At 32.0% G+C, this 18,712-nt stretch overlaps 1 protein-coding gene and 1 non-coding gene across 3 annotated transcripts; one reads left to right on the forward strand and one right to left on the reverse strand.

Moving 5' to 3' along the window:
- Positions 1–895: 895 nt before the first annotated feature.
- Positions 896–976, reverse strand: TRNAL-AAG. Its single transcript has one exon. It is a non-coding gene; the product is annotated as a tRNA-Leu (tRNA).
- Positions 977–4,173: 3,197 nt separating this feature from the next.
- Positions 4,174–9,292, forward strand: LOC123895133 (putative pentatricopeptide repeat-containing protein At3g15200). Of its 2 annotated transcripts, none has more exons than XM_045945350.1 (2): positions 4,174–6,106; positions 6,201–9,292. In XM_045945350.1, exon 1 carries the CDS (start codon positions 4,224–4,226, stop codon positions 5,793–5,795), a length of 1,572 nt encoding a protein of 523 aa, XP_045801306.1. In that variant the 5' UTR covers positions 4,174–4,223; the 3' UTR covers positions 5,796–6,106; positions 6,201–9,292. The 2 variants fall into 2 exon arrangements, with proteins under 2 accessions (XP_045801306.1, XP_045801304.1); XM_045945348.1 differs by having other exon boundaries at positions 4,203–6,394; positions 6,598–9,292.
- The last annotated feature ends 9,420 nt before the right edge of the window (positions 9,293–18,712 follow it).

Here is an 18,712-nt window from a genome sequence, read left to right on the forward strand (position 1 = left end):
AAAAAATTAGAGGTGTTTGATAACACTTTATTCCATTTTTACCCTTTAATTTAATAACTACATACTCTAAAAAAAAAAACTACTCACTATCAATTATGTCATTTTATATTTATTAACCACTTTAAAAACTAATTTTACCAAACACTTAATTTCAATTAGCTAACTTTTTAGCTATCAACTATAAGCTTGTTTTTCAGCTATTAACCAGCTTATCAGCTATCACCTAACTTATAGCTTATTTTTACCGAATTGACCCTAAATATAAAAGCCTAAAACATTTTATTCTTCAAAATTTATACTCTTTTCTAATGATTGAATTCAACACAAAATAAAACTTGCAACTTCTTTAAAAAAGTGCATTTAGATAAACTTGTGACAATTCTATCTGATCCCTTACTATTGATCACTTGATACTCTACCTTCTCTCTAAACAAGCACCATCCCCCTCATCCAAACCTCAGCGCCAGTTTCCAAGAGTTCGAATTCTTTGGACTCGTCTCTGTTACGAATACTCGTGATCATTCCCACTCCACACTTTTTTTGCATTTGGTTTTGTCGGGTTCGATGAATTGTGCTTATGGCGCGTGTTTATTTGTGTGTTGGATCTTACAACCGCTTTTGTCGTAGTAGTTTGACTGTTTGTATTTCCATTAGAGTTGTTTACTACATAATATGTAAAATTCGAAGTTTGAACATTTTGATCTACTAAATGTGGACATGGTCTATATAGAGTTTTGCTCTAGGACCTTCACAAGTGGACGATGAGATTAGACCCATCATATTAGTCGATATTTGGACTAAATACCAAGTTTTCATAAGAAGAAAAAGTCTCAAATGTCTTGTAACTATGCTTTAAAAAATAAAATCATGTAATAACAAAAATGAAAAATGATTTTGTTGAGAGTGGGATTTGAACCCACGCCCTTTCGGACCAGAACCTTAATCTGGCGCCTTAGACCAACTCGGCCATCTCAACTTCATATCTCAAAGTTTTTTAAAAGACATTATATTTAAGCATAAAAAATTATTATCAATATTTTGTGTATAAGAAAAATGATGATGTTTACGAATATACTCCCTCCGTCTCTAAATATAAGTACTGTTTCAAGCATTAAAATTTGTCCGTAAATATAAGCCAATTTTCAATTCCCAAGATACATTTATTATTACTTTTCTAAAGATAACTCTATTTTGCATTGAAACATGTAAAGTCAACTATAAATACATCTTTTTACAAATGATAATATAGTAATTATAATACTTAAAAAATACACATTTATTACACTACAAACTTTTCTTAATATGCGTGAATTTTTTTAAATGGGCTTATATTAAGGGACGACGAAGGGAGTAACTGTTAAAGAAACGCATGAATTAATCTCAGTCGTAAATTTTCAAAACCATTACCTATATGATTTCCGCTAGTGCAGAATTGTAGTGGTTTCAACCTGTTAAATAGTCACACATAAGCATTCTCATATTTCGTATGCCACATATGTCGTAATAACTAGCATTGCTTATTTTTTTAAATAAATTTTGTGTGTATTTTTATAAAATATGTAAAGTGTAGAAGATAAAAAGAGATGAGAGATAGTGTCACGAGACAATGTTTTGATAATCAAATAATACATCCATTTAAGAAATCACAACTACATTTTTGAATCTTGAAATATATAAATAAATAAAAATTAATTGATATACACCGACAATGTAAAATATTTTTACACATACATCAAATCAATCAGATAATCTCATCATCGTACCACTTTTATAGTAGTAGGTATTTTCTTAAAACATCTCAACAAATGTGTAAAGAAAGCTTACCATTGGTATATACAAATTAAATTCAAATAAATAATAGAGTCCATTTAACCTTATTATTTTCCTCTTGTTCAAAAACGCCTTATTATTTTCCTATAGCATACTAATTTTATTGGCTTAAATGTAGTTTTGCCCCCTATTTTGACTTAATCGGAATTTTATCCCCTATTTTAAAATTCGAAATTTTAACCCTCCAATTTTATAATTTTTTGCATTTTACCCCCAGGGATGGAACCAGAAAAAATCATTGAGGTGGCGAAAGTATAACACATGATAAATAATTGTATAAAATTAAGTTTGGCTTAATTAGTTATTTGGTCCCTTAAAGATATTTGAGGTTTCACAATGGTCCCTTAAAGAAAAAAAGGTTCGGATTAGTCCCTTAAAGACATTTCCGTTTATCACATTGGTCCTTTCCGTCAATTTTTTTCAAAAACCGTTAGTTTCAACAAATATGTCGTACAATATAAGTGGTTCACCAAAGACCTCCTTAATTTTTTAAATTTTAACCATTTGATATTTTTGTTAAAAAGACAACCATTAGATTTTGTAGGTATATTGTATCTAATGGTGTACCACCAACACTTAATCTTGTTTTTGCTTTTCATCATCTTCTTTCTTTCATTGTTCTTCATCTTCAACAACAATTTTTTAAATTGAAACAAAAACTCAGAAATTTCAGTCCGAAAATCCGAAAATAAAACACTTAAAGAAATCAGATCTGATAAAATACAATAAAAGAGAATGGCCAGAAAATGTTAACATATCAATTTCACTCCTTTTCCCACTTTGAGAATGGCCAGAAAATGTTAACATATCAATTTCACCACTACCACCATCCACACCATCATCACCATAACAATTTTCAACAACAATTCTCTCTACAACAATTTATGGGTTAAAGAATGATTTATGGGTTTGTGAATTTTTGGGTTATTGATTTTAATTTATGGGTTAAAGAATTATTCACAGTGTTGTTGTTGTGAAAATTAAGCTACTTTCTTAGTGTTGTTTTTGTTTGAATTAGGGTCTATTTGGTGAAAATAAGCTATAAGCTAGCTGATAGCTGATAAGCTAGTTGATAGCTGAAAAACTAGCTTATAGCTGATAGCTGAAAAGCTAGCTTATTAAAATCAAAGTGTTTGGTAAAATTAGCTTTTAAAGTGGTTATTAAATATAAAATTACATAATTGATAGTGGGTAGTTTATTTTTTAGAGTGGGTAGTTATTAAATTAAAGGGTAAAAATGGAATAAAGTGTAAAAAGCTATAAGCTATAAGCTCAAATGCTACTTGAAATAGCATCTGAAAAAAAGCTATAAGCTAGTACAAAAAGCTTGTTACCAAACACCTCTAATTTTTTGAAACAAGCTTATAAGCTCATATAATAAGCTATAAGCTAGCTTATTTGTGTTACCAAACAAAGCCTTAGCATGGTGGTGGTGGTGTTCTTGATGTTTAATTTTTTCCATGATATTGCTTTTGAATGAACTATGGTTATTTTGCCCCTTTTTAATTGTTGTACTAGAGAAAGAGAGAGATGAAGATGAAGAATAATTAAGATGAACAAAAATCCAACCTTTTGTAATTCAATAATGAAATTCTGGATTTTGAAGAATTTTTTTTGGCTTTTTTATGAATATCATGAAGAAGATGATGAAGATGAAGGAGTTGAGCGAAGAAGATGAAGAAATAGAAACAAAACTTAGTTGGTGATGGTGCACTGTTAGATTCTGTGGACATGCAAAATCTAATGGTTGTTTCTCTTTCGAAAGATCCAATGGTTAAAATTAAAAAATATATTGTAGTATATGGTGGACCACCTTCAATGTTGATCCACCTAATACATTTGTGGTTGATAAATTAACGGAAAGGACCAATGTGACAAACAGAGATATCTTTAAGGGACCAATCCGGTCCTTTTTTTCTTTAAGGGACAATTATGAAATCTAAAATATCTTTAAGGGACCAAAATACTAATTAAGCCATTAAGTTTAATGAACAATTTAAAATATAATATCCTACAAAAGCATTTAAGCATGTATATTGATAAATAATTGCATATGTCTGAACATTTGTCTACTGCATGTTAGAATTTCAACTTTACTTTTAAAAAATTATTTATTTAAGGGTATTTTGGTCCATTTTCCCTAAAATTCAAAAATAAATGAGTCATCAACTCTAAAGTCTAATCAACAATGACACATCAGCAAAAATATGTCATTTCAGCAAAAAAAAATGAATCCAAAAACAATTTTTAAAGTAAAATAAAAATACAATGAAAAAATGAAATATTTTTAAAATGCAGGACTAAAACTCAAATAACAATAATAAGCGCTGGGATTTTCTTTTCGCATATTTAAGCGTTAAAACTAAAACAAACTCTGTAACAAGAACACTTCCATGCGACAAATGACTCCATCCTTGCATCCCATGAGTGCAACAAGAACACTTTCATGCGAAAACAACAAACGAATTCTCTTAACATTATTCAACAATCTCCAAAAACCTTGGAACCCAAATCCAAAAACCTTAAACTCATCACAGCATTCCCCTCTTCGTTTCCTCAAAATCCTCGAAACTCATAATCGATTCCTTCACTCACAACCCGAGTCATCACCACCAGCTACATTCATCCAAAACCTTCTCAAATTCCGCAGAGACAAACCCACTGAACAAATCGAACGTGCTCTTAATCTCACCGGAATTCACCCCAATGACAACCTTGTCCTTCAAGTCTTGCAACGACACCGTTCCAATTGGAAACCAGCGTTCATATTCTTCAATTGGGTCACCAAATCAAACAGATATACACCCAGTTGCGATGTGTACAATGAGATTATCAACATCCTTGGCAAAATGCAGTGTTTCGAAGAGTTACACCAAGTGCTCGACGAAATGTCACAAAGAAAAGAATTCATCAATGAAGAAACTTTTTCCATTTTAATTCGTAGGTTTGTTGCTGCACATAAAGTGGAGGAAGCAATTAACATGTTTCATAGAAGGGAAGAGTTTGGATTGAAGAACGAGCTTGATTCGGAAGCTTTTCGTACGCTTTTGATGTGGATGTGCCGGTACAAGCATGTTGAAGAAGCTGAAACTTTGTTTCATAGGAATTTGAATAAGTTTCAGTTTTGTCATGATATAAAGACTTGGAACGTGATTCTCAATGGTTGGTGTGTTTTAGGGAATACGCATGAAGCAAAGAGGTTGTGGAAAGACATCATAGCATATAAATGTAAGCCTGATATTTTCACTTACGCAACTTTCATCAAGGCAATGACAAAGAAAGGGAAATTGGGAACTTCTTTGAAGTTGTTCAATGGAATGTGGAAAGATGAGAGTTGTAAACCTGATGTTGTGATATGTAATTGTGTAATTGATGCTCTTTGTTTCAAGAAGAGAATTCCTGAGGCGTTGCAGGTTTTTCATGACATGAAGGAACGAGGTTGTTTACCGAATGTAGCTACTTATAATTCTCTTATTAAGCATCTTTGTAAGATAAGGCGAATGGATAAGGTTTATGAATTGGTAGATGATATGGAGAGGAGGGGTGGAGATTGTTTGCCTAATGATGTTACCTATAGTTACTTGCTAAATTCATTGAAGGCACCGGAGGAAGTTCCTGGAGTTTTGGAGAGGATGGAGCAAACTGGATGTACAATGAGTGATGATGTCTACAATTTGGTCTTGAGATTGTATATGAAATGGGATGATCTTGATGGATTGAGAAAAACATGGGATGGAATGGAGAGGAATGGATTGGGACCAGACCGACGATCGTATACTGTCATGATCCATGGACACTATGAAAATGGGAGGACAAAGGATGCTATGCATTATTTTAGGGAAATGACATCGAAGGGGATGGTGCCAGAACCGAGAACAGAGAAACTAGTGATTTCGATGAACGATCAGTTGAAGGAGAGAACAGTAAAACAAGAAGGAATTGAAGTAGAGACGTCTAATGTTTAATATATTGGAATGTGTGTCCAATTGAAAGAATTGGACAAAATTTAATGCATGTATCTGTAGTTCAGATTGGTAGCTAGAGTTTTGTTTAATTGAACTACATGTAGACGATTTACAATTCGCCGGGACTTGAAACATGGGTAAAGCATCAGAATAGGAAAGAATTGTAGCTTCCAATATATATAAACACAATTTTGTTCTTAATGTTTTTATCTTCTTTGTGAATGAGAGATGAAATAAAAAAAAAAGAAGCAATGTGAGGATAAACTCAGAAAGAGAGTCCTGGATTATAAAACTTATATTAAAAGATGACAGTAAGTATTAGTTTTTCTTTCTTTATTGATTTGGTTAGACTATTGTGTTCAATGGAGATATAATAGGCTGTATTCTTTATCATTGGATCAACAGGTTATGGTGGTAAATGCGAGGCAATGGGTAGACGGAATGTGGGAGTGGAGGTTGAGGTGGAGAAGATAGTTGTTCCTATGGGAGCAAGATTTAGTAATCCAATTTCGGGTGGAATTGGAAGATGTGGATGAAGTCAAAACAAAATATTATGGCATAAATGTATTCCTTTGAAGGTTGTGCTTCTTGTCCGGCAAGTAAGACAAAATCGCATTCCTTCAAAAGTCAATTTTTGCATTTGTGGAATTGTAGACATTGAAGCCAAAATCTGCATTAGAGGGTGTAGAATGGAAGAAACAACAAATCACCTATTTTTTAAATATCCAATATTCTAAAAAAATTGGTTAGGGGTGAAGACGGTTTTGATGAGAAATCACACTTACTAATGGGTTTGATGCAGGGTGTGAGGGTTCCAGAGGAGAAACTGTGCAGTCAATTTAAAAAAAGTAGAAATGCAGGAGTTTTTCAGGATATGAACATTTTGATGTCATCAATGTTAGAGCGGATAAAACTATTGTCGTGGAGTTGGTTTTGATCAAAATCACCTGGTTACACAGTAGAAAAGTAACCTGTTAACATGGTTGGGATTTAGATTGCTCTCTGTGATTGGTTATTAAATCTACTGGAGTGTATGGGAGTGAGAGGAGGTGCTTATAGGGTCTGTACTATTTTTTATGTTTGCTGTGGATGAATTTCTGTAACAGGTTTTGAAGATATGCAGGAACTGGAGTCTGCATTCTGTTCAGTAGAATCTTATGCTTTTCTGTTTCAAGGGTTCATTTTGGCATTTCAGCAGTGATGCATTGGCCGCTACTGGTGTTCACCTCATCATTGTTTTTCTTTTCTGTTTCTGGCCGATGTGGTTTTATGTTTGGCAATCAATTGGACTGCTGTTCTGGCGTGTGACTGTTCTGTGCATACGGGGAGCGTTTCTTGTGGTCTCACTGTCACGGTCGATCTCAAAATCTATGTCCTAATGGCGTCGGCTAGAAGAGTGTCATGTTTCTCATTCTATCCACTTTTCCATCGCTCGAGAGTGACATAGAGCGAGACCCTGTGATGGTGGACCTTGTCGGCTTAGTGTTTTCAGTGCTTGTCTCATTTGTGGTTTTGCAATTATGGAAAAGGGTGACGTGGCTTTAGTGTTTGCACTCATCACAGGTGCATGTAATGAAGAGTGGAGTAAGGCAGTGGATGGCAGCATTCTGGAACTTTCAAACCAAAGAGATGCAACATGATAAGTTTTACGTTACACTTCAATAGAATGATTTCAGTAAGGTGCGGGATAGAATAGATAATCAAGGCTATTGCCCCTTCTTTCAACTCCAGTAGCTGACTGACGGCGCCTGTGCTATTGGCCTGTTAAGAAAAAAGAACCTCTTTTCTTTGGCTTTGCCTCTTGTCGAGGCTCTTTCTTCTTTCTGTGAGTTGAATGGAACCTGATTATTTTCTCGGGCAGTGTCAGTGATATCCCCCAAAGCAAGGGTCCGAAGGATAGAAAGTACTGCTTATTCTAATTCGTATCTTAAGTCTTTCCAAGGCAAAGGATGTAGGCTGAATCAGTGGATGTCAAAGTAAGGCAGCTCATGGTAATCCATGTTTTTATTCTTTAAAGCTGGAGGTTGATACTCGTCGATATGCGTATTAGGCGAAGCTGCCGCGTGCTTTGTGGATGAAAACCGGTACTGCATTGGGGCATGCGTTCAAGATGAAGATTGCAGATTTATGCAGGCTTTTGTTCAATGGCTCGTAGGACAACCAGAAGTGAGGGACGCCGAAGCAAGAGGACTGGAAACTTTTGAGTTCGCTACAACAATTCGCTGCAAACCGTATCCACACAGAGATGGACCGTCTTCAAGTCATTCAGAGCATAGATAGGAAGGATAGAAATGAAATGATATTGAATTTGATTTTATTTTGAGCAATGTAAGAGTCCATTAAATTCGAGTCAAAACTGTAGAGACAAGCTAATCGAGTAGTCCATGAGATGAGTTAGTTCAGGTAGCTCGTGTTAGTCTCAAAGTTTTTATTATTGTCCATCTTGTATTGCGAACATTATTTTGAATGAAACGCAGTAAATTTGTTTCTATCAAAAAAGACTTCCAAACATAGCCCTAGAGAATTGGTATTTGGAGTTGTATTGATTTTGTATTTTTTTCATGCTTAATAGTGTTGGTGCATTTCTTGTACAGACTTGAGCAACCAAACCCACTTTAGGCCCAAAGGAGTTTGGGCTAGCCTGCAACCACATGATGATTCATAATGTAATAGCCCATTGAATAACATTGTTTTTCAGCTCCATTACCTTATGCTCCATTTTGCTCCATTACCTTCATAGATGTTTGCCATGTGGCAATGAATGTTTTTAATGGCCCGGATTTACTCTATGTTTTTTTTATTTAGAAAATACAAAACATAGTATAACCCTCATTCTTCTTCTTCTTCTTCTTCTTCTTCTTGTGTGTCTCTCTCTAATCTGCCATCTTTTTGCCATGAAATTGAAATCTCGCTGCTACGAATTTCGTCGTTGAATAATAAAAAAGGGAGAGAAACAAGTTTCAAACACTCTCTTCTCTAACCGAAATACTGATACGCTAATTCATGCAAAAAAACTCCAATCTTTGTCCTCTTTAAAGTTGTTGTTTCTGCAAAAAAAAATAAATCTCATTCTTTACTCTTGATTCTACAACCCAACAACAGAATATTCTGATTGGTGCTTCTTTCTTCTAATTCCCAGCAACAATCCCTTTTAAGTTGCAATCCAGTATATTAAAAATCAATTACAATACCACCAACACACTCTTCGGTTTTTAATAAAAAAATATTCAATTTCAATGACAATCTCAAATTTTGTTCGTCTCCCTCAATAGTTTAACCAGACCTTCTTTGATTTCATTTAATCGTATAACTGAAAAGGGGAAAAATAGCGGCGACACCGCGACAATGAACGGCGAGGAAGCAGGAAATCAAAAAATGGACGGTGATTAAGAGAGACAGCCACAACGGTGTTGTTGTTGTGTTTGTTGAAGCTTTGACGGAGAAGAGAGAAACGTTATCGATGGAGAAGAAGGAAAGAGTGTTGTTGTAGTTGTTGATTGTTTAAGATTAAATCCGGGCCATTAAAAACATTCATTGCCACATGGCAAACATCTATGAAGGTAATGGAGCAAAATGGAGCATAAGTTAATGAAGCTGATCTGGACTCCAAGTATAGTGGCTAGACTCACACACTTTAAATATGAGAAATGAGAAATTTGGGATCGAACTTCATCTCATGCAATAATGTCATTGGTAGCTATCAACTGAAGTACACTTATGGGACTCCATTGAATAGCAAAATTATAGTAATCAATATCGTACCAGTTTAAATATCGCTGAAAATTCATATAAAAAAATAATATTGCTGAAAATTCATGGAGCTTTTTTTTTTTACTAGATGTGACATTTACAATGCAAAGTTGCAAACAAGACAACTTTAAGGAGAAAAATTCTACCTTCCTACATATAAATTGTGATGATTTTCACCAAATAATCATCCTCAAAGTCAAATTCTCTTAATCATCAAATTCTAAAACAATAACCTTCTCAGGCAGGCTACCACCAATTATAAGACCAATGTATTTAAAAGGCCACAAACTATATGAAATTCATCAATAGGACTCTCATTCACAAATACAAAAATAGTAGTCATACTAATATAGTTTGTCACCCAATCCCTCCATTTTGCTTTAATTTTTTTTTAATCATCACCATATCTAAATATCCCTAGTTAAATGGGTTGTAAACTTTTTAAAAATCTACCTTAAATAAAACAAGTTACTTCTTCATTGTCTTTGTTTTATCCACCACTTCATAAATAATTGAAATAGTTTCCGGAATATGCTGACCTTTAAAAAAAAAAAAAACAGGTTGTGGTTTTGCAATTTGCTAACCATGACCGGCCTCAATCTATTCTCAAGAACCTTAGGCAATACTTTATAGAGTACATAAATTCAACTAGTGAAATTGGTCAAAAACCTGACATTTATTTAGGAGATTTTTCTTAATCAATTTGATAAATGTACATTGAAAATCTTTGACCAACCTACCATTATAGTGGAACTCATGCATGGACCAATCCAATAAAAAAAGCACTATTAATCAAACATACATATTATTGATTTAGAATTAATATAGTTAGGATTTAAGAGAATTCAACTCAAAAGACTAGTTTAATAGGTATGTTTGAGAACCTCATGATTTAAGAACTATATTGAGCACTTTGATATACTCGATGTAAAACTCCTAATATTGTCACGCCCTTTAAGAGCCGACATCCACGGTGGCTTAATCCAGCCTATAGATGGCCCTCTTTCGTGGTCAAACTCTCAATGAAAGTGTTAGAATCAGAGATACACAAATAAGAAAAGAGAAAGACGACATGCATTAGCTTAACATTACAAAAGATTACTAGAAAATATATATAAAATCTAATGGACTCTAAACTAACAGAAAATATCAATTGTTAGGACTTAAACAATGAAAAAAGGCCAACTCAAAATACTAGTCAAATATATGAGAGAATCTCATGGCTTAAATATCACATTAAGCACTTTAATATTACTCGAGAAGGAACTCTAACAAATATTCACATTCATCATCATATCATTGAATCGATTTTTTTTCTTTCATACTTGTTAGCGGCAAAATTTCACATAATCATGTGGTGAGAAGTGAAAATGTGATTTGGATTAAATGTATTCATAATTCATTGCTTTGTTGCAATCAACCGTAGTCGGTCACCAGAGCATCCGATTTAGATCAGACGGTTCATATTTGAAAACAATTTTTAATTTTTGTTTAATATTAAATTTTCATGATAATGGTTACAAAGTTACCGACTAGATCCGTAAAAAAAAAAGTTACTGACTAGATGCACTCGGTGATTTTTCACTTTATAAAATCAATGTTCATATTTGTAGGTACAAATTCATGCTCTGATAATTTATTTATCACTGTATTCTTTTACCATATGAGTAATCTTTACAACATAAGGAGCACTCCCTCCGTCCCATTTTATAAGAGGTAATTTGACAAAATAACAGTATTCATTTATCTTACTTTGATCATATTTTTTTAATAATATATAGATATAAATATTAACATATAAGATCTTGTTTGATACATTTTGATGAGTATTTTCAAAATATCAAGTTTTTATAATTTTTACTAATACGAAATTAAATATATTAGCTATCAAAATTGTACGTTGACATACGTGCATTAGTCAAACTAGCTCTTATATTTTAGAACGTAAGAAATATATTTTACTCAAAAATGGATTATTTCATAATTAATTTTGAAAGTATAAAATGGATTTGCACACCTAATGGAGTTTGGAATAGTGCAGAATTCGTACAAACCAAACAGAGTACTCTAGTCGACCGACACACGGTAGCAAAGTAGTAGCAGCTACACAATCAATGTATCAAACGGCGCAAATTGGACCTACCCTGTTGCTATCAAATCTAAGTAACAATTTATTATTGGGACTCGTAACATTAGTACTAGTACTACTGCATTGCAATTAACTTATCCAATTCCTCTAAAATATTAGTACTGCCACGCCAAATAAAAATAATAGTAGATGTATGAATCAATATTATGGACCAAATAACTAGTACTACTCACTTGATGTTTATTTTATAAGATTTTTTACATTGTTACTCAGGGTCGGCGGCCTCTGAGATTTGGTAGAGATTATAAAATATGAAGAAATTTTTTTGAGAGAAGGTCATTGAAATCTCAAATATCCATTGAAAATGAGATTAATAGTGCACATGATCAAACTATCATACTTAAAAAGGAACAGATGGTGTAGTATATGTTTGGTTATGCGTTGGAAACCAGTAAACCTGCGTTTCAAAGACAAAACGTGAGTTTTTTCTTTTAGAATGGTGTTTGGGTGGTTGATGTAAAATCAATTCCAAGGACTCAGACGCAATTCAAAGTGAAGCTGGTTTTCCTAGCTTCTGCGTTGATGGAAAATTGATTCTTGTTGGTGACTCATTTAATATTTGATGACAGATATAATATTCCTTTATTGTCCTTCAATAAACTCTATATTTACCACTTTTCTTCCTGCTTCAGTACTCTTCTTCTTGTAGCAATTTTTTTTCTCTCTTTTTTCATTTATTTCTCCTGTGTTTTTTCCCTGCAATACAATTACAGTAACCTAATCTTTAGACTCATTGATCAATTCACAGCCACACAGATCTGTACGTAGAAACGTCGATGATGATCCGAGAGAAAAGGGAGATGAGATATTGATAGAAAATGCTTATGAAAAATTGAGAAGAACATTAAAGATGGTCAAGAAAAATGGTAGAATCAGAGATGCTTATGGGATTTTTTAGAGAAATGAAGAGCTGCTGGTGGTGGTGGTGTGAGTGTCATTTAGAGAGGGGGACACGTGAACGATTGAATTTTCAACTTTTGGATTGATTTTTTTTTTACTATTGGGTTGGGTGTTTTTTTTATGCCAAATAAGAAAAACAAAACTATTGAGTTTGACAACTCCATAACTATAAGACCCTTTTGGTAATTTACCCTTTAAAATCAATTTTGGTTTAAATTATCCAAACAACATTTTTGTTGTAAATTGCTTTTGCCATAAACGTATCCAAACATAAATCACGTTAATTAAACTCACTTTTAACCAAAATCAATTCTGTCAGACTCAATTCTTCCAAACTCAATTATAGTTACCGCCAAACCAAACACACACGTATTCATTAGTTGTAACACGAGTCATGTTGCTTAGGAGGATTTCTCAAATTAGCTGTCCGGCATGTGTTAGGTACGAATATTTATCTCGGACTAACATTAATGGTTTAGGAAGAAGATGAACTCTAATTAAGAGAGATAGAACTTTGTCGAAAGCAGGAAAATATGTGATGATCAAATTGGTTCTTCAAGCAATTCTATTGTATATTATGAGTATCTATGTTATCTCAACTTCTATTATAAATGATACCGGGAAAATAATTACTTCATCCGTCCCCAAATAATTGTCACAATTTGACCATGTGTACTATTCATATAAGTTACTTTGATTATAATTTTTTACTAATATATAAAAATAAATATTAACATATGAGATCTTGTTAGATTTGTCTTGATAAATACTATCAAAATATCAATTTTTCATAATTTTTATTAATACACAACTAAAAATATTCATGATAAAATTGTGTTTCGGCAAATATGCAGTGCTAAAATGTGATAATTATTTTGCGATGAGAGAGTAATACTTTTTATTGGAGAAGTGGAGGGACTAATAATAGGGAGATTCGATGGATGTCTCGGGATAGATCGATATGTCCCAAATTGAAGGGTGGAATGAGTTTCGATAATTTTGAAGCCTTGAATTTGGCTATAGTGAAAAACGAGGTTGGAGCATATCATGCAAAACTTGGCTTCCATGATTATTTGTTTTTTTTTTTAGTCAAAAAAATTATTAGTTTTTTTTGCTGTGAATAAGAATCGAACTTTTGACTTCCTTATCACTCCACTTATTATCTCATTTACCTCAGCTACCAAGTCATTCTTATAACTCTTATGTACATATGTAATGATTGACGAGTTATTTTACATGGTTATAGGTCTGGAGGTGGGTAAGTGAGAATTATGGAGGATCTATGACTAGGGGTGTGCAAAAAATTTGGTTATCCTTAACCAAATTACTAACCAATCCATATCCAATTTTAGTTTGCAAAATCCATTTAAAAAAAAAATCACACCACTCCAATAAAAAAACACCAATTATAAACCATAACCACATTTTGTAATTTGGTTTGGAATTGGTTTGAAAATTTAGGCCCAATAGCTAATTCAGGCCCAATCTTCGATTTTTTAAAATTCTTTATTATATAATAAAATAATTAATTAAAAGAGGGGTGGAGGACCGGTGGTCAACCGGTGGTCAACGCCAGGCCACTGGCGGTTTCCGGTGGACTTCCGGCGGCTTTCACGGTGGCCGATGGTGGTGCTCTGGTGGCCGGTGGTGGTACTCCGGCGGCCGGCCACCACCAACCACCCATACTATTTTAATATTATTTTAATTTAAAAATCAGATTTTTAATAATTATTTTAAAAAAAATCAGTTTTTAATGTTTTTAATTTTTAAAAATAATTAAAAAATTCAGTTTTTTTTTTAAAATAATTAAAAAATCAGTTTTTAATGTTTTTAGTTTTTCAAAAATTTAGTATTTTAATTTTTTTCCTATTTATTAGTTTTTTTTTTGTATTTAAAAATCAGATTTTTTAATTTTAAAAATTACTCTTTTTTTAAATAATAAAAAATATTTTTAAAACAATATAAAAAATAAGTTTTCGGCTAAGTAAAAAATAATTTGGGTTTAAAAAAAATATTTTGTGGGTTGATTATAAACCAATTCAATCATAAAATTAATGAAAAATTATGTTTTTAAAATAATTAATAAATTTATTTTTTTTAATCAACTAATAAAAAAAATTAGTTTAAGTAAAAAACCTATTTAAAATTGGATCATGTGAATAACTTAAATTTTATTACAAACCGGTTATAAATTGGTTCAATTCGGTTAATAACCAAATTCAAATTAGTTTTAAAAAATAACCGGTTTGTTATTGAAATGGTTTTGGTTTAGAACCAAAACCATCAATTAGATGTGGTGTGGTGTGGTTTTCAAACCATGCACATCCCTATCTATGACCGCAAGGAACTCATGGTCATTGAGTTCATTCTCCTCAAAACTAAGGTGTGAGTAACGTACATGTTTGTCAATGAATTGATGTTGAAGGAACACATACATTTTAAATATAGAGAAATTTGAAATCCATGTTCAAACTTCAATCTCTATATAACAACATTTCTATAACTATACTAACTCAGTTATAGTTACATAATGTAATTTCTATCGCTAATACTATTATATAAGTAAAATTAATAAACTAGATATTTATTTAAAATTTTGTATGACACATTTTATTTTATTTTTTGTCAAGTAGTTTATAGTGGTTAGAATATTACAAAGAGTCTTGTTAACATGTGCATATAGGGCACATGATAAAGTATCTTAATATAGAAATTTAACATTTAATGATATAAGACATTTAATGCTTGAAAAGTTAAAAATGCACAAATTTTAAGGCATAATTTCTATTTTTACTACCTTAACATGTGCCATATATGCACATGTTAACATTCTCCTATTACAAAATAAATAAATGGAAATACCAAAATTCGAACTTCAATCCTACGTATTACATGTAATGTTCCTACTAACTAAACGTAGTCACATATACATACCATTTTTTATGAGGTGAAAATATGAACTAATATTATTGCTCTAAATAAGCAACGTTATGTTTTTAAAATTGTCTTTTTTACTTATTCTTTTGATTAAATTGTCTTTTATTTTAGAATGTTATTCAAAATTTTAATTGTATTATTTTTTTTAGTTTTCAAAATACTCAAAATAATCAAATAAAAATAAATCAAAATATCATGTGAGTTTAGTTCAGATAGTAGGAGTCGAGGTTCGAACCTCGAACATTACATTTATTCACTTTTAAAATGAAATTTCTAAACCACTAAACTATTTGACAAAATTTTTTAAAAAAATCAAAATCTTGATAATTAATCAGTGAAATATTATTTTTTGATAAAGAAAATGGTGAAGCCAGTAGTAGTTTTAACATCTCCCTTATTTAATTTGATGAATAATTTATGAACTTCAGGCCATAAATTATTATAATTAAATTTTTACCCCCACTTATCTTTTTCTCGACTGAGCTCGAAGTCCTATGCGCCGTAGCCAGAGGGCGGCGGGAATGACCTAAGCTTGTCGTCACGCGCGATCTGAAATCTCTCGATCCACGCGCTTTCTCGTCTTTATCTTTTTCATTTTTTAATTTTTTTTTTACTTTTGAGAGAAATAATTAGACTCTCTTTTTAACCGCACCTTTTAATTTTTACTCTAAAAAGTCAACCGGTAGCGTTTTGTCAATATCTGTAAGAAAACACCGGTTCATAGCGTTGAACCGGTCGGTTCAGCCTTGTCCATCAATTTTCAAAATCAATCAAGTAAAACAATGAGTGTGTCACTATCTATCTGCAATGAGTTTCTGTGTTGTCTTACCATCTTTCAATCTCATTTTTATTAAATACCTTTTCCAATTTTTAATTCATGATTTGATATAGTATTTAAGTAGTAGTACTACTACTCATTCTCCTTAAAAAATAAAGAAGGTTTCAACTTTCCAACTTTTTTAAGCATAAAAAGAATAATTTTAAAGGCAAATTTTAGTATCTTATAAAAAAATTGGTTACAATAATTTCAATTTTTCTTTTTTAAATAGTTTAGTGGCTAGAAAATACATCTTAAAGATGAATAAATACAGTGTTTAGAGTTTGGATTTCGGCTCCTGCACATATAGTGCATGTCCCTGCCAATTGAGCTAAGTTCATTAGGACAAATTAATTAGTTAGAAGAATTTCGATTGTTCTTTATTTAATTTAAAAATTATTCTTAAAACTGAACAAATTAATTAGCAAGAGAATGAATAAAAATAGATATTTTTATTTATTATTTGAAATTTAAGTAATTTTTAGACAATAAAAACAAGGGTCTTGTTAACATGTGCATATAAAGCACATGATAAGGTATCTTAATATAGAAATTTAACATTTAATGATACAAGACATTTAATGTTTAAAAAGTTAAAATGCACAAATTCTAAAACATAATTTCTATTTTTACTACCTTAACATGTGCCATATATGCACATGTTAACATTCTCCTAAAAACAAAAGGAAATAGATATGGTGCGGTAGTTGCGTCACTGTTTTCGTTTGTTCGATCATAATTAACAGTCAAAATTAATGTTTAAAATTTTGATTTATGCGTCCGATCTCAAATCAACGGCTGATATGAATTACTACGTGTGACTGTGGGATTCTCCTAGGGCAAAAGAATACAGGGCCAAAAGAAAGTTTCAAGCTCTTTAAATTACAGTATTTTGTGTTTGTCTTGCTACCTTTGACCTTTTCAATCTCATTTTTTTATAAAAAAATATATGATTTAAAATTGAAATAGGAGTACCCTTTTGTTTAAAAAAGAAAAAAGAAAAAAGAAAGTTTGAAAATTGAAATATATAAATAAAAAAAAAAAAAATTCCTGGTGATATGGGTAAGTGTGGCAGGAGAGGGACTTAACATGAAGAAACCGTGAGTTACAAGCCAAAATAGTTAGAAGCTAGCTGAAACGTGAGATTGTTTAGGTGATACTGATGAGGTGAGTAAATCGTGGGGGGAATTTTTTGCTTTTTTTGGGAACTATATGGTCAGAAAGTGCCTTGAAAAACATGAAGATTAAATTAAATAAAACTAATTTATTTACATATTTGTAATTGACAAAATGAAAAAAAGTATGGCTTTGGGGAATTGGGCAATACAGGAATGGCCCAATGGTGGGAATGAGAGAGAGATGGGATGGAGGAGAAGACCTCAGCATGCAGATTGAAGAGATGATTTGATTTGATGTAAAGCCTGCTTTGCTTCATAGATAGAGAGAGAGAGAAGTGTTTAATGTGTTCTCTCAAAATCCGAGCATGATGTGTCAAATTCTCATGTCATCAATCTGTAATAGCATCACCTTCTTCCTTTTACTACTTCCTTGGTGCTTTGCTTGATAGTGATGTTAGTACATAGATTAGATGGATGGATGGGATGGCTGAATGAGTTTAACCATTCATATGTTTAATTAATTAATCTACTAGTAGTACTACTTGTTTTCTTAATTTAAATTAATTACTACTAGTAGTATTTCAAATTTAATTATTCCATCAATACTAATAATAATATTGTATTCATTATAAAAACAAATAAATAATTATATTATATTCATTACACGTAAATGAAAGAAAAACGACCGATAAGTTGTGTCGTGAACCCTTTTTGAATAACATAACTAATTCTCGTAAAAGAATACTGGTATTTATGGACAAACATATGTATAATTTTTTGAACTCTTTGGAGAAGACTCACGAGTCATGTACTAGAAAGTCAAAAGTGTCAAACACAAATGATATAAAATATGTTGTTTGTTGGAATATGTTTTTCTCATGTTTGACAACTCTATATGAAGCGGCTTTAAGGGTTGTTTGTAACACAGTAAAAAGCCTCGGTCATCAATCTTACAAGTGATGTAACCTTAGTCCAGTCCACACATGCATTTTTTCTATCCACCATAATATCTATCGGTCTGAGAGTCGATCTAACGTCACGTGGATTGGTGAAAAAGTTCACAGACGTCTCTTTTTTCACTGATATTTAATTTCCACTAGCCTCAAAATATCAAAAAATGACATATGAATAAAGTTGTGCATGTATTTGAAGCCTAAAATCTCTTACAATGTACTACGTGCTCCCAAAGTTATCCATACGATAAACATGACAAACCTCATCAACGAGAAATAAAGGAATCATGAGG

This window comes from Trifolium pratense, linkage group LG7, assembly GCF_020283565.1.
Source record: "Trifolium pratense cultivar HEN17-A07 linkage group LG7, ARS_RC_1.1, whole genome shotgun sequence".
NCBI classification, from domain to species: domain Eukaryota; kingdom Viridiplantae; phylum Streptophyta; class Magnoliopsida; order Fabales; family Fabaceae; genus Trifolium; species Trifolium pratense.